This window comes from Bombina bombina, chromosome 7 (genome assembly GCF_027579735.1).
Source record: "Bombina bombina isolate aBomBom1 chromosome 7, aBomBom1.pri, whole genome shotgun sequence".
Classification (NCBI taxonomy): domain Eukaryota; kingdom Metazoa; phylum Chordata; class Amphibia; order Anura; family Bombinatoridae; genus Bombina; species Bombina bombina.
In genome coordinates this window covers 452,757,108-452,774,774 of record NC_069505.1, presented here as the reverse complement: position 1 = coordinate 452,774,774, position 17,667 = coordinate 452,757,108, and the positions used below count along the sequence as shown (strand labels likewise).

Sequence of the window (17,667 nt, the reverse complement as noted above, 5' to 3'; positions counted from 1 at the left end):
ACAATGATACAAAACATACATCAAAATCAACACAAAAATGGTTTACTGACCACAAAATGAAGGTCCTGCCATGGCCATCCCAGTCCCCTGACTTGAACCCCATAGAAAACCTGTGGGTGAACTGAAGAGGAGAGTCCACCAGCATCAACCTTGCAATTTTAAGGATCTGGAGAGATTCTGTATGGAGAAATGGTCTCTCCATGTATTCTCCAACCTCATCAGGCATTATAGACTCAGAGCTGTTATCTTGGCAAAGGGAGGTAGCACAAAGTATTGACTAAAAGGTGCCACACATATATCTAACAAAGATTTTAGTTTTAGATAAACCTGTGTTGTGTTTGCAATTGTTTGATATATGTGAGAGAAGTTTTTGTTTCACAAAATATCAAAAGGTTAAACAATAAAGACAATTTTTTACAGCCTTCTTTGCTCATATTTACTAATGATGCCAATATTAGAGGAGGGCACTATATTCTCTGCAGGCGGTTACCGTGGTGACGTTATGGTGTTTTCTCACCTCTCCCGTCAGCAGGTAGAGAATCTCCAGGATGTGATTCAGGATCCGCTCAGGCAGCTTCTTCTTCTTCATCTTGTTCATGGTCAGTGAGACCTGCAGCAGTGGCACATACATGTCAGACATTACATACATGTTACACATTACATACATGTCACACATTACATACATGTCAGACACTACATACATGTCACACATTACATACATGTCACACATTACATACATGTCACACATTACATACATGTCAGACATTACATACATGTTACACATTACATACATGTCACACATTACATACATGTCAGACACTACATACATGTCACACATTACATACATGTCACACATTACATACATGTCAGACACTACATACATGTCAGACACTACATACATGTCACACATTACATACATGTCACACATTACATACATGTCAGACATTACATACATGTCAGACATTGCATGCATGTCAGACATTGCATGCATGTCACACATTACACACGTCACACATTACATACGTCATAGATTACACATATGGGAATAATGGGCATACACACAGAAATTCCACCCCTGAAATATCTACACATACCCACAAATACAGTATGTACCTTACTTACAGATAAAATATAGAGAGGTTCCCTCTGTCTCACACACACACAGCCCCTCCCCAGTACGTATATACAGATATATAATATTATAGAGAGGTTCCCTCTGTCTCACACACAGCCCCTCCCCAGTACCTTATATACAGATATATAATATTATAGAGAGGTTCCCTCTGTCACACACACACAGCCCCTCCCCAGTACTTATATACAGATATATAATATTACAGAGAGGTTCCCTCTGTCTCACACACACACAGCCCCTCCCCAGTACCTTATATACTGATATATAATATTATAGAGAGGTTCCCTCAGTCTCACACACATACAGCCCCTCCCCAGTACCTTATATACAGATATATAATATTATAGAGAGGTTCCCTCTGTCTCACACACACACACAGCCCCTCCCCAGTACCTTATATACAGATATATAATATTATAGAGAGGTTCCCTCTGTCTCACACACACAGCCCCTCCCCAGTACCTTATATACAGATATATAATATTATAGAGAGGTTCCCTCTGTCTCACACACACAGCCCCTCCTCAGAACCTTATATACAGATATATAATTGTGGCAAACTGGTGTTAACCCTTGGTATCCTGTTGGTACCGTAACAATAATATTATAGAGAGGTTCCCTCTGTCTCAAACACACACAGCCCCTCCCCAGTACCTTATATACAGATATATAATATTATAGAGAGGTTCCCTCTGTCTCACACACACATCCCCTCCCCAGTACCTTATATACAGATACTGTATATAATATTATAGAGAGGTTCCCTCTGTCTCAAACACACACAGCCCCTCCCTCCCCAGTACCTTATATACAGATATATAATATTACAGAGAGGTTCCCTCTGTCTTACACACACACAGCCCCTCCCCAGTACCTTATATACAGATATATAATATTATAGAGAGGTTCCCTCTGTCTCAAACACACACAGCCCCTCCCCAGTACCTTATATACAGATATATAATAATATAGAGAGGTACCTCTGTCTCACACACACACAGACATGATGCTGAAGTTAGCTTACTATTCACCCAGCCTTCTATTCAGGTTAGCTTCTTATTCATGAAAGTAATTATTTATTAAATAACAATTTGCAAAATTAATATGATATTAATCATGAAACCTGGCACCAAATGTGGCACCATAATTTTCATTCATTTCAATGGGAAATTCTGAATAAGGAACCAAGCTTTAACTCTTGGCTCACTCATATTTGGCTTGTTTTATGCTAATTGGGCATCCCTCTATATAAAAAAGTTAAAATTAGGTTGAGCCAAGTGATATTGATCATATAATATGCCACCAAACCATATACCCTAACTTCGATGCATTTCAATGGGAAATTCTGAATAAGAAAACAAAAAATTATTTTTTGAAAACCTTTTTGGCTCACCCAGATTTGCTTGTTTTCTACTAATTGGACATCCCACTATATAAAGAAATTAAGCCCTTAACGACCAAGGATGTGCTATGTACGTCCTCAAAAAAAACAATAGTTAAGGACCAAGGACGGACATAGCACGTCCTCAGTTAATCTGAGCACTAGAAGTGATTGTGATCGCTTCCAGACACTCTCAGGGTATTGCAGAGATGCCTCCATATTGAGGCATTGTGCAATACCCTTTAGGCAGTAACCGATGCAGAGAGGGCCACTATGTGGCCCCCTCGGCATCGGCCAGCAATGGTGCCTATTGTTGATGGAGTGGGAGGGTTTGGAGGGAGGTGGGTGGGAGGCTTATCGCTGTAGGATGCTGGAGGAGGGCGTGAAGCGGGAGTAAAGGGGGCGGGTGGGACCGTTACGCCACAGTATGGCAGTGAGTGGGAAGGAGGGGGATGGAGGAGAGGGGGATCCTATGTAGGATCGTTGTATGGAAAGGTATCTGGGAGGGGGTATGCTAATGAGGGGGTGCAGCTACACTACAGAAAATATATATATATTTTTTTAAACAAAATGAAACAAATTTAGAGCAAACTGGGTACTGGCAGACAGCTACCAGTACCTAAGATGCTAGGAAAATAGGTAGAGGGGGGAGGGTTAGAGAGCCGTTTGGGGGGCTCAGGGAGGTTGGGTGGTAAGGGGGATCCTACACTGCAGAAAATATATAATTAATATAATTTCTGCCAGTACTTAAGATGGGGGTGACCCTTGGGGGTTGGGGGAGGGAAGAGAGGGGATGGATACTGTTTGAGAGGGGTCAGGGAAGGATCAGGGGGTGGGATATGTCAGATGGGAGGCTGATCTCTACACTAAAGCTAAAATTAACCCTACTAGCTTGCTAATTAACCCCTTCCCTGCTGGGCATAATACAAGTGTGGTGCGCAGCAATGCCAAAGCCATATATGTCTGCTATTTCTGAACAAAGGGGATCCCAGAGAATCATTTACAACCATTTGTGTCATAATTGCACAAGCTGTTTGTAAATTATTTCAGAGAGAAACCTAAAGTTAGTGAAAAAGTTAACGATTTTCTTTATTTGATCGCATTTGGCGGTGAAATGGTGGCATGAAATATACCAAAATGGGCCTAGACCAATAATTTGGGTTGTCGACTAAAAAAAAAAAAAAAAAAAAAAAAAAAAAAAAAACACGTGAAGGGTTATTCAGGGATCCCTGAAAGATATCAGTGTTACAAGTAACTATCGCTAATTGTGAAAAAAAAAGGGTTTGGAAATAGCAAAGTGCTACTTGTACTTATTGCCCTATAACTTGCAAAAAAAAGTAAATTTATGCTTACCTGATAAATTAATTTCTTTTACGATATGACGAGTCCACGGATTTCATCCTTACTTGTGGGATATTAACCTCCTGCTAACAGGAAGTGGCAAAGAGCACCACAGCAGAGCTGTATATATAGTCCCTCCCTTCCCCTCCTCCTCCAGTCATTCGACCGAAGGTTTAGGAAGAGACAAGGAAAGGCTAAAAGGTGCAGAGGTGACTGAAGTTTACAAAAAATAAAACTGTCTTAAAAAGAACAGGGTGGGCCGTGGACTCGTCATATCGTAAAAGAAATTAATTTATCAGGTAAGCATAAATTTACTTTTCTTTTACAAAGATATGACGAGTCCACGGATTTCATCCTTACTTGTGGGATACCAATAGCAAAGCAATAGGACACGGATGAAAGGGAGGGACAAGACAGGAACCAAAACGGAAGGCACCACTGCTTGAGGACCTTTCTCCCAAAAACAGCTTCAGAAGAAGCAAAAGTATCAAATTTGTAAAATTTGGAAAAAGTATGAAGGGACGACCAAGTCGCAGCCTTACAAATCTGTTCAACAGAAGCATCGTTTTTAAAAGCCCAAGTGGAAGCCACCATTCTAATAGAATGAGCCGTAATTCTTTCAGGAGGCTGCTGTCCAGCAGTCTCATATGCCAGGCGGATGATACTTCTCAGCCAAAAAGAAAGAGAGGTAGCCGTAGCTTTCTGACCCCTACGCTTTCCAGAATAAACAATGAATAATGAACATGATTGACGGAAATCCTTGGTTGCCTGTAAGTAAAACTTCAAGGCACGGACCACGTCCAGATTATGTAACAGACACTCCTTCTTGGAAGAAGGATTAGGAAACAAGGAGAGAACAACAATTTCCTGATTAATGTTCTTATTTGAAACAACCTTAGGAAGAAATCCAGGTTTGGTACGTAAAACCACCTTATCAGAATGAAATATAAGATAAGGCGAATCACATTGTAATGCTGAAAGCTCAGAAACTCTTCGAGCAGAAGAAATAGCAACCAAAAACAGAACTTTCTAAGATAACAATTTAATACCTATGGAATGCATGGGTTCAAACGGAACCCCTTGAAGAACTCTAAGAACTAAATTCAAACTCCAGGGAGGAGTAATAGGTCTAAATACAGGCTTAATTCTAGTTAAAGCCTGACAAAAAGACTGAACATCCGGCATATTTGCCAAACGTTTGTGAAGCAAAATTGACAAAGCAGAAATCTGTCCCTTTAAAGAACTTGCTGATAACCCTTTCTCCAATCCTTCTTGGAGAAAAGACAGAATCCTAGGAATCCTAGTTTTACTCCATGAGTAACCCTTGGATTCACACCAATAAAGATATTTACGCCATATCTTATGATAGATTTTTCTAGCAACAGGCTTTCTAGCCTGTATCAAAGTATCAATGACCGAATCAGAGAATCCTTGCTTAGATAGAATCAAGCGTTCAATCTCCAAGCAGTCAGCTGCAGAGAAATTAGATTGGGATTTTGGAAAGGTCCTTGAATGAGAAGGTCCTGTCTCAATGGAAGTTTCCACAGAGGCAGAGAGGACATGTCCACTAGATCCGCATACCAAGTCCTGCGTGGCCACGCAGGCGGTATCAGGATTACTGAGGCTCTCTCCTGTTTGATTCGAGCAATCATGCGTGGAAGTAGAGGAAATGGTGGAAACACATAAGCTAGGCTGAACTTCCAAAGCACTGCCAGGGCATCTATCAGTTCAGCCTGTGGATCCCTTGACCTGAATCCGTATCTTGGGAGCTTGGCATTCTGTCAAGACGCCATTAGATTCAACTCTGGTCTGCCCCATCTGAGAATCAGTGAGGCAAATACCTCCGGATGGAGTTCTTACCCCCACGGATGAAAAGTCTGACGACTTAGAAAATCCGCTCCCCAATTTTCTACTCCTGGGATGTAGATTGCTGACAGATAACAAGAGTGAGTCTCCGCCCATCGGATTATCTTGGATACTTCTATCATCACTAAGGAACTCCTTATTCACCCCTGATGATTGATATATGCCACAGTCGTGATGTTGTCCGACTGGAACCTGATAAATTTGGCCGAAGCGAACTGAGGCCACGCCTGAAGCGCATTGAATATTGCTCTCAGTTCCAAAATATTGAATGGAAGTAGAGACTCCACCCGAGTCCAAACACCCTGAGCTTTCAGGGAATTCCAGACTGCACCCCAGCCCAGAAGGCTGGCATCCGTTGTCACTATCACCCACAAGGGTCTGCGGAAACAAGTCCCCTGGGACAGATGATCCGGCGACAACCACCAAAGAAGAGAGAGTCTCTGGTCCCTAGATCATGATTTATCTGAGGAGGAGGAGGAAATTCGCATAATCCCCATTCCACTGTCTGAGCATGCACAGCTGCAGTGGTCTGAGATGAAAGCGGGCAAATGGAATTATATCCATTGCCGCTATCATTAATCCAATGACTTCCATGCACTGAGCCACTGATGGCCGATGAATGGACTGAAGTGCTCGGCAAGTATTCATAATCTTTGTCTTTCTGACATCTGTCAGAAATATTTTCATGTCTACCGAGTCTATAAGAGTGCCCAAGAAGGGAACCCTTGTCCGTGGAACTAATGAACTCTTTTCTATGTTCACTTTCCAACCGTGAGATCTCAGGAAAGACAACACTATGTCCGTGTGAGATTTTGTCAATTGATAATTTGACGCCTGAATCAGAATATTGTCCAGATAAGGCGCTACTACTACGCCCAGCGGTCTGAGAACCGATAAGAGACCCTAGAACCTTTGTGAAAATTCTGGGTGCCGTGGCAAGACCGAAAGGAAGAGCCACGAACTGATAATGTTTGTCCAGGAAGGCAAACCTTAAGAACCGATGATAATCCTTGTGAATAGGGATTTGAAGGTATGCATCCTTCAAGTCCACGGTAGTCATATATTGACCCTCCTGAATCATTGGTAAGATTGTTCGTATAGTCTCCATTTTGAACGATGGGACTCTGAGAAATTTGTTTAGACACTTAAGATCTAAAATGGGTCTGAAAGTTCCTTCTTTTTGGTTACTACAAAAAGATTTGAGTAAAACCCCTGTCCCGGCTTTGAAACAGGACAAATTACTCCAATGGTATAGAGGTCTTTTACACAGCGTAAGAACGCCTCTCTTTTTATCTGGTCTACAGATAATCGGGAAAGATGAAATCTCCCCCTTGGGAGAAAATCCTTGAATTCTAGTTGATACCCATGGGTCACTATTTCCAGTGCCCAGGAGTCATGAACATCTCTTGCCCAAGCCTGAGCAAAGAGAGAAAGTCTGCCCCCTTCAGATCCGGTCCTGGATGGGTGGCTATCCCTTCATGCTGTTTTGGAAACAGCAGCGGGCTTCTTGGATTGTTTACCTTTATTCCAAGTCTGGTTGGGTCTCCAGACTGACTTAGATTGAGCAAAATTCCCTTCCTGCTTTGTGGAGGAAGAAGAAGCAGAGAGTCCTCCTTTATAGTTTCGAAAGGAACAAAAATTATTCTGTTTACCCCTCATTTTAACAGACTTATCCTGAGGTAGGGCATGGCCTTTACCTCCAGTAATGTCAAAGATGATCTCCTTCAATTCAGGCCCGAAAAGGGTCTTACCCTTAAAAGGAATAGCCAAAAGCTTAGATTTTGATGACACATCAGCAGACCAAGATTTGAGCCATAACGCTCTACGCGCCAGAATGGCAAAACCTGCATTTTTTGCTGCTAATTTAGCAATTTTAAAAGCAGCATCAGTAATAAAAGAATTAGCTAGCTTGAGAGCCTTAATTCTATCCAGATTATCATCTAATGGAGTCTCAACCTTCAGAGACTCTTCTAGAGCCTCAAACCAAAAAGCTGCTGCAGTAGTTACTGGAACAATGCAAGCCGTAGGTTGTAAAAGGAAACCTTGATGAATAAATAATTTCTTTAGAAGACCCTCAATTTTTTTATCCATAGGGTCTTTGAAAGCACAACTATCCTCATAAGGTATAGTTGTACGCTTAGCCAAAGTAGATATAGCTCCCTCCACCTTAGGGACCGTTTGCCACAAGTCCCGAATGGTGTCTGATATGGGAAACATTTTCTTAAAAGTAGGAGGAGGAGAGAACGGTAATACCTGGTCTATCCCATTCCTTTTTAACAATTTCCGAAATTCTTTTAGGAACCGGAAAAACATCAGTGTAAGTAGGCACCTCCAAATATTTGTCCATCTTACATAATTTCTCTGGTGGTATTATAATAGGGTCATAATCATCCAGAGTCGCTAAAACCTCCCTAAGTAACAGACGTAGGTGTTCAAGCTTAAATTTAAAAGACATAACGTCCGAATCTGTCTGAGGTAACATATTTCCTTGATCTGAAAGGTCACCCTCAGACAGCAATTCCCTAACCCCCAACTCAGAGCACTGTGAGGGTACATCGGAAATAGCTAATAAAGCATCAGAGGATTCAGTATTTACATTAATACCTGACCTACTGCGTTTACCCTGTAACACTGGTAATTTGGATAATACCTCTGTGAGAGAAGTCGACATAACTGCAGCCATTTCCTGCAGAGTGAAAGCATTAGACGCACTAGAAGTACTTGGCGTTGCTTGTGTGGGTGTTAAAGGTTGTGACACTTGGGGAGAATTGGATGGCACATCCTGATTCTCTTCATACTGAGAATCATCCTTAGGCACACTTTCTATACTTAAAATATGCTTCTTACATTGTAAGGCCCTTTCAGTACAAGAGGTACACAACGTAAGTGGGGGTTCCACAATGGCTTCTAAACACATAGAACAATTAGTATCCTCAATGTCAGACATGTTGAACAGACTAACAATGATCATAAAAAGTTGTTAAACACCTTCAACAATTTTTTTCAAAAAAAATGTACTGCGCCTTTAAATAATAAAAAGTGTACAATTTTTCCAAAACTGCTTATAAAAGCTAAATAATGAAATCCGATTAGAAAAACATGCTTAATGTGCCCAAAAATTATTGCACCTAAGAGCAATAGGCAAAATTAACCTTTACAGGACTTTTATAGTAGAAAAAACAATCGCCTAGATTTAGAGTTTTGCGTTAGAAGGGGTGCGTTAGCTACGCGTGTTTTTTTCCCCCGCACCTTTTAAACAACGCTGGTATTTAGAGTTGTCTGAATGGCTGCGTTAGGCTCCAAAAAGGGAGCGTACAGGCATATTTACCGCCACTGCAACTCTCAATACCAGCGTTGCTTACGGACGCGGCCAGCTTAAAAAACGTGCTCGTGCACGATTCCCCCATAGGAAACAATGGGGCAGTTTGAGCTGAAAAAAAACCTAACACCTGCAAAAAAGCAGCGTTCAGCTCCTAACGCAGCCCCATTGTTTCCTATGGGGAAACACTTCCTAAGTCTGCACCTAACACCCTAACATGAACCCCGAGTCTAAACACCCCTAACCTTACACTTATTAACCCCTAATCTGCCTCCCCCGCTATCGCTGACCCCTGCATATAATTATTAACCCCTAATCTGCCGCTCCGTAAACCGCCGCCACCTACATTATACCTATGTACCCCTAATCTGCTGCCCCTAACACCGCCAACCCCTATATTTATTAACCCCTAATCTGCCCCCCCCCAACGTCGCCGCTACCTTACCTACACTTATTAACCCCTAATCTGCCAACCGGACCTCACCGCTACTCTAATAAATGTATTAACTCCTAAAGCTAAGTCTAACCCTAACACTAACACCCCCCTAAGTTAAATATAATTTAAATCTAACGAAATAAAATAAATCTTATTAAATAAATTATTCCTATTTAAAGCTAAATACTTACCTGTAAAATAAACCCTAATATAGCTACAATATAACTAATAATTACATTGTAGCTATTTTAGGATTTATATTTATTTTACAGGCAACTTTGTATTTATTTTAACTAGGTACAATAGCTATTAAATAGTTAATAACTATTTAATAGCTACCTAGTTAAAATAATTACAAAATTACCTGTAAAATAAATCCTAACATAAGTTACAATTAAACCCAACACTACACTATCAATAAATTAATTAAATAAACTACCTACAATTATCTACAATTAAATCAACTAAACTAAATTACAAAAAAAAAACACTAAATTACAAAAAATAAAAAAAGATTACAAGAATTTAAACTAATTACACCTACTCTAAGCCCCCTAAAAAAATAACAAAGCCCCCCAAAATAAAAAAATGCCCTACCCTAATCTAAAATAAAAAGTTTACAGCTCTTTTACCTTACCAGCCCTTAAAAGGGCCTTTTGCGGGGCATGCCCCAAAGAAAACAGCTCTTTTGCCTGTAAAAAAACATACAATACCCCTCCCCCAACATTACAACCCACCACCCACATACCCCTAATCTAACCCAAACCCCCCTTAAAAAACCTAACACTAAGCCCCTGAAGATCTTCCTACCTTGTCTTCACCACGCCGGGTATCACCGATCCGTCCAGAAGAGGCTCCGAAGTCTTCATCCTATCTGGCAAGAAGAGGTCCAGAAGAGGCTCCGAAGTCTTCATCCTATCCGGCAAGAAGAGGAGATCCGGACCGGCAAACATCTTCATCCAAGCGGCATCTTCTATCTTCATCCATCCGACGAGGAGCGGCTCCATCTTCAAGACCTCCGGCGCGGAACATCCTCTTCTCCCGACAACTAGACGACGAATGAAGGTTCCTTTAAGGGATGTCATCCAAGATGGCGTCCCTCGAATTCCGATTGGCTGATACGATTCTATCAGCCAATCGGAATTAAGGTAGGAGAAATCTGATTGGCTGATTGAATCAGCCCATCAGATTCAAGTTCAATCCGATCAGATTGAGCTTGCATTCTATTGGCTGTTCCGATCAGAACAGCAGAGCTGTGGCGCCTACCTGCCCTTAAAGTACTGGAAAAATGACTCTACCACGAACCAGACATCAGAGCATAAGTTTAGGCCTAACCGGAGCTCATGCCTGTTGCCTTCTGAGACAAAGTATACTGCGCGTCGGAGCGCGCGAAAAATAGGCCCCGCCCATCAAGGACGATCAACCAACTAATCCGTAACACCGCATAGGAAGCGGTGAGGAAAAAAAACACACCAAGTGGTCCCCCAAGAAACAGCCTTGTAATGCTGTAGCCCTTGTCATAAAACACAATAAAGATAACGAGCTGCCTCTCCCAGTGTCCCTTACAAACACCCAATATGTCAAATGAAAAATGTTTAGTAAAGGATTTAAAGTAACACCCCTCTTTAACCAGGTCTACTTTAACCCCCTTTTTTAGCAAAAAATAAAATGACAGCCATTCTGATATAACAGGTCTCCTCAGAAAAAACATCTGAACTGAACATACCTCAATGCTTATAGCATGCAGCTGTTCTCCACTCTGAAGATTTCTCTTACACTACCTTCAGCACTCTGTGGGAACCAACGTGGATCTTAGTTACGTCTGCTAAGATCATCAACCTCAAGGCAGAAAACTTCTTCCATATCCCCCTGAGGAAAATAGTACACACCGGTACCATTTAAAAAATAAAAAAATAAAACTAACACCTCACTTTACCTCTTCCTAGTATAACACAGGCAAAAGGAATGACTGGGGGTGGAGGGGAAGGGAGGGGCTATATATACAGTTCTGCTGTGGTGCTCTTTGCTACTTCCTGTTAGCAGGAGGGTAATATCCCACAAGTAAGGATGAAATCCGTGGACTCGTCATATCTTTGTAAAAGAAAAGCAAAGCAAAGAACATGCAAACATTGGGTATTTCTAATCTCAGCACAAAATTTATAAACTATTTAGCATGGGTGTTTTTTGGTGGTTGTAGATGTGTAACAGATTTTGGGGGTTAAAGTTAGAAAAAGTGTGTTTTTAAAAAAAAAGAAATAAATCGTATTTTATAATAAAATATATGATATGATGAAAATAATATCTTTAGAAAGTCCATTTAATGGCAAGAAAATGGTATATAATATGTGTGGGTACAGTAAACGAGTAAGAGGAAAATTACAGCTAAAAACGAGAAAATTGAAAAATGATCTGGTCAATAAGGGGTTAAAATGGCATCAAACTTGGCAACCTAACTTCCATGCATTTTAATGGAAAATTCTAAATAAGGGACCAAGCATTTCCTCTATGAAAACCATCTTGGCTCACCCAGATCTGGTTTGTTTCCCACAAATTTGGCATCCCTCTATACGAAAAAGTTAAATCTAGTCTGAGCCAAATGATATTGATTATAAATTATGGCACCAATCTTGACACGCTAGCATCCATGCATTTCAATAGGATATTCTAAATAAGGATCAGAGCATTTCTTCTATGAAAAACACCATTACTCTTGGCTGGTTTTATACTAAATGGGCATGCCTCTAGTTAAAACAGGTAAAGTGAATGTAAATTTAACCCTCGTTGCTCACAGAATTGGATAGACTTTTAAAAATGATGCAGGGTTTAATTAATCAAATTTGTAATATTTATTTATTTACTACAATTTTTACCTTTTTAAAGCTCCGTCAATAAGTGCAGCTCTCCCGCCCGCCATATTGTGTAATTGATTGACAGGTGCCGATTCTTAAAACAACTAATCCTTGTTTCCCCCCTGGGGAGTTCAGCCCCTTTGCACAAACGTCACAGCCCAGGGGGAAACGAGGATTAGTTGTTTTAAGAATCGTTACCTTTCAATCAATTACACAATATGGCGGGCGGGAGAGCTGCGCTTATCGCCAAAGCTTTAAAAAGCTAAAAATAAATATTAAAAATGTAAGGAATTAAACTCTGCATCATTTTTAAAAGTCTATTTAATGCCGTGAGCAATGAGGGTTAACTTTACATTCACTGTAAATCTAGCCTTAGCCAAATGATATTGATAATAAAATATGGAACCAAACCTGGCACACTAACTGCCCTGCATTTCAATGGGAAATTCTGAGTAAGTAACCAAGCTCTTCTTGGCTCACTCAAATGTGGCTTGCTCTATATTAATTGGGCATCCTTCTATATAAAAAGTTGAATGAATCCTGAGCCAAATGGTGTTGATTATAAAATATGGCACTAAACTTAGCACCCTAGCATCCATGCATTTGAATGTGAAATTCTGAATAAGGAACTGAACATTTCCACCACGAAAAAAATTCGGCTCACCCAGATTTGGTTTGTTTTCTATTAATAAGCATCCCTCTATAGAAAAAAATATCAAACTATCCTGAGCCAAATTATATTGTGAAAAAATATTGCAGCAAACTTGGCACCCTAACTTCAATGCAATTTAACGAAAAACTCTGAATAAGGAACTGAGAATTTCCTCTATGAAAACCATCTTAGCTCACCCATATTTGATTTGTTTTATACTTATTAGGCATTCCTCTATGTAAAAAAGTTAAATATAGCCTGAGCCAAATAATATTAATCATAAAATATGGCACCATGCTAGGTACCCTAATATATACATTTCATAGGTAAATTCTGAATAAGGAACGGAGCATTTCCTCTATGAAAACCTTTTTGGCTCCCCCAGATTTGCTTGTGTTCTACTAATTGAGCATCCCACTATAGGAACAAGTTGAATCTAGACTGAGCCAAATGATATTGATCATGAAATATGACACCATATTTGGTACTTTAGCATCCATGAATTTTAATGGGAAATTTTGAAGAAGAAGAAACCAAGCATTTTCGCTATAAAAAAAACAACTTGGCTTACCCAAATTTGGTTTGTCTTCTACTAACTGAGCATCCTTCTATAAGAAAAAGTTGAATCTTGTCTGAGCCAAATCATATTGATTATAAAATATATGTCACCAAACCTGGCACCCTAACATCCATGCATTTCAAAAGGGAAATTCTGAATATGGACCCGAACAATTAAAATAGGGCACAAAACATAGGACCCCAGCATCCATACATTGAAATATGAAATTATAAATAAGAAACTGAGCTTTACATACATAAAAATAATAATAATAGAGGAACTGATTGATATAGAAAATAAGATTCCAGGTTTGGTGCGATATTTTAGGTCATTTGGCTCAGGTTAGTTTGATCTTTTTTCTATAGAGGTATGCCCAATTAGTATAAAAGAAGCCAAATTTGAGTGAGCCAAGATAATTGTAATATGATGCATTATCTGGTGATGTAGTGATTTATTTTTATATAAACAAGTTGTTATTATACACTATTGTTTAAGATTGTTCTTTTCTATTGTGAATACCTATTAAGAATATCAAGGCGTTCAATTATTGCTTTTAGCATATGTATTAAGGTATACATTTTATTAGGCAATACATAATTCGTCAACGAGGATGGGGTATTTAAGTATTTGACTGTTGAAATACTCGTGTTGGTTGCAGGTGTTATGCTGTCAAATCATAAATAACAGAATTTATGCTTACCTGATAAATTACTTTCTCCAACGGTGTGTCCGGTCCACGGCGTCATCCTTACTTGTGGGATATTCTCTTCCCCAACAGGAAATGGCAAAGAGCCCAGCAAAGCTGGTCACATGATCCCTCCTAGGCTCCGCCTTCCCCAGTCATTCGACCGACGTAAAGGAGGAATATGCATAGGAGAAATCATATGATACCGTGGTGACTGTAGTTAGAGAAAATAATTCATCAGACCTGATTAAAAAACCAGGGCGGGCCGTGGACCGGACACACCGTTGGAGAAAGTAATTTATCAGGTAAGCATAAATTCTGTTTTCTCCAACATAGGTGTGTCCGGTCCACGGCGTCATCCTTACTTGTGGGAACCAATACCAAAGCTTTAGGACACGGATGATGGGAGGGAGCAAATCAGGTCACCTAGATGGAAGGCACCACGGTTTGCAAAACCTTTCTCCCAAAAATAGCCTCAGAAGAAGCAAAAGTATCAAATTTGTAAAATTTTGTAAAAGTGTGCAGTGAAGACCAAGTCGCTGCCTTACATATCTGATCAACAGAAGCCTCGTTCTTGAAGGCCCATGTGGAAGCCACAGCCCTAGTGGAGTGAGCTGTGATTCTTTCAGGAGGCTGCCGTCCGGCAGTCTCATAAGCCAATCGGATGATGCTTTTAAGCCAAAAAGAGAGAGAGGTAGAAGTTGCTTTTTGACCTCTCCTGTTACCAGAATAAACAACAAACAAGGAAGATGTTTGTCTGAAATCCTTTGTAGCCTCTAAATAGAATTTTAGAGCACGAACTACATCCAAATTGTGCAACAAACGTTCCTTCTTTGAAACTGGATTCGGACACAAAGAAGGCACAACTATCTCCTGGTTAATATTTTTGTTAGAAACAACTTTCGGAAGAAAACCAGGTTTAGTACGCAAAACCACCTTATCTGCATGGAACACCAGATAAGGAGGAGAACACTGCAGAGCAGATAACTCTGAAACTCTTCTAGCAGAAGAAATTGCAACCAAAAACAAAACTTTCCAAGATAATAACTTAATATCTACGGAATGTAAGGGTTCAAACGGAACCCCTTGAAGAACTGAAATAACTAAATTGAGACTCCAAGGAGGAGTCAAAGGTTTGTAAACAGGCTTGATTCTAACCAGAGCCTGAACAAAAGCCTGAACATCTGGCACAGCCACCAGCTTTTTGTGAAGTAAAACAGATAAAGCAGAAATCTGTCCCTTCAAAGAACTTGCAGATAATCCTTTCTCCAAACCCTCTTGTAGAAAGGATAGAATCTTAGGAATTTTTACCCTGTTCCATGGGAATCCTTTCGATTCGCACCAACAGATATATTTCTTCCATACTTTATGGTAAATTTTCCTAGTTACAGGCTTTCTAGCCTGAATAAGAGTATCAATGACAGAATCTGAGAACCCACGCTTTGATAAAATCAAGCGTTCAATCTCCAAGCAGTCAGTTGGAGTGAGGCCAGATTCGGATGTTCGAACGGACCTTGAACAAGAAGGTCCCGTCTCAAAGGTAGCTTCCATAGTGGAGCCGATGACATATTCACCAGGTCTGCATACCAAGTTCTGCGTGGCCACGCAGGAGCTATCAAGATCACCGAAGCCCTCTCCTGATTGATCCTGGCTACCAGCCTGGGAATGAGAGGAAACGGTGGGAATACATAGGCTAGGTTGAAGGTCCAAGGTGCTACTAGTGCATCTACTAGAGTCGCCTTGGGATCCCTGGATCTGGACCCGTAGCAAGGAACCTTGAAGTTCTGACGAGACGCCATCAGATCCATGTCTGGAATGCCCCATAATTGAGTTATGTGGGCAAAGATTTCCGGATGGAGTTCCCACTCCCCCGGATGAAAAGTCTGACGACTCAGAAAATCCGCTTCCCAATTTTCCACTCCTGGGATGTGGATTGCAGACAAGTGGCAGGAGTGAATCTCCGCCCATTGAATTACTTTGGTCACTTCTTCCATCGCCAGGGAACTCCTTGTTCCCCCCTGATGGTTGATATATGCAACAGTCGTCATGTTGTCTGATTGAAACCTTATGAATTTGGCCTTTGCTAGTTGAGGCCAAGCCTTGAGAGCATTGAATATCGCTCTCAGTTCCAGAATGTTTATCGGGAGAAGAGATTCTTCCCGAGACCATAGACCCTGAGCTTTCAGGGAGTTCCAGACCGCGCCCCAGCCCACCAGACTGGCGTCGGTCGTGACAATGACCCACTCTGGTCTGCGGAAGCTCATCCCTTGAGACAGGTTGTCCAGGGTCAGCCACCAACGGAGTGAATCCCTGGTCCTCTGATCTACTTGGATCGTCGGGGACAAGTCTGTATAATCCCCATTCCACTGTCTGAGCATGCACAGTTGTAATGGTCTTACATGAATCCGCGCAAAAGGAACTATGTCCATTGCCGCAACCATCAAACCTATTACTTCCATGCACTGCGCTATGGAAGGAAGAAGAACAGAATGAAGTACTTGACAAGAGCTTAGAAGTTTTGATTTTCTGGCCTCTGTCAGAAAAATCTTCATTTCTAAGGAGTCTATTATTGTTCCCAAGAAGGGAACTCTTGTTGACGGGAATAGAAAACTTTTTTCTACGTTCACTTTCCACCCGTGAGATCTGAGAAAGGCTAGGACAATGTCCGTATGAGCCTTTGCTTGTGGTAGAGACGACGCTTGAATTAGAATGTCGTCCAAGTAAGGTACTACTGCAATGCCCCTTGGCCTTAGCACCGCTAGAAGGGACCCTAGTACCTTTGTGAAAATTCTTGGAGCAGTGGCTAATCCGAATGGAAGTGCCACAAACTGGTAATGCCTGTCCAGAAAGGCGAATCTTAGGAACCGATGATGTTCCTTGTGGATAGGAATATGTAGATACGCATCCTTTAAATCCACCGTGGTCATGAATTGACCTTCCTGGATGGTAGGAAGAATTGTCCGAATGGTTTCCATTTTGAACGATGGAACCCTGAGAAATTTGTTTAGGATCTTGAGATCCAAAATTGGCCTGAATGTTCCCTCTTTTTGGGAACTATGAACAGATTGGAGTAAAACCCCATCCCTTGTTCTCCTAATGGAACAGGATGCATCACTCCCATTTTTAACAGGTCTTCTACACAATGTAAGAATGCCTGTCTTTTCATTTGGTCTGAAGACAATTGAGACCTGTGGAACCTTCCCCTTGGGGGTAGTTCCTTGAATTCCAGGAGATAACCTTGAGAAACTATTTCTAGCGCCCAAGGATCCTGAACATCTCTTGCCCAGGCCTGAGCGAAGAGAGAGAGTCTGCCCCCCACCAGATCCGGTCCCGGATCGGGGGCCAGCATCTCATGCTGTCTTGGTAGCGGTAGCAGGCTTCTTGGCCTGCTTACCCTTGTTCCAGCCTTGCGTCGGTCTCCAGGCTGGCTTGGTTTGAGAAGAA

At 41.1% G+C, this 17,667-nt stretch overlaps 1 protein-coding gene across 2 annotated transcripts in view; it reads right to left on the bottom strand.

Moving 5' to 3' along the window:
* Positions 1-17,667, bottom strand: part of LOC128666691 (gastrula zinc finger protein XlCGF57.1) — a 207,797-nt gene that overhangs the window by 118,094 nt on the left and 72,036 nt on the right. For both annotated transcript variants that reach the window (XM_053721426.1, XM_053721427.1), the window contains exon 3: positions 518-610. In XM_053721426.1, the coding sequence (XP_053577401.1) occupies positions 518-598 (81 nt within the window). In that variant the 5' untranslated portion in view covers positions 599-610. The remainder of the gene's footprint in view (positions 1-517; positions 611-17,667) is intronic.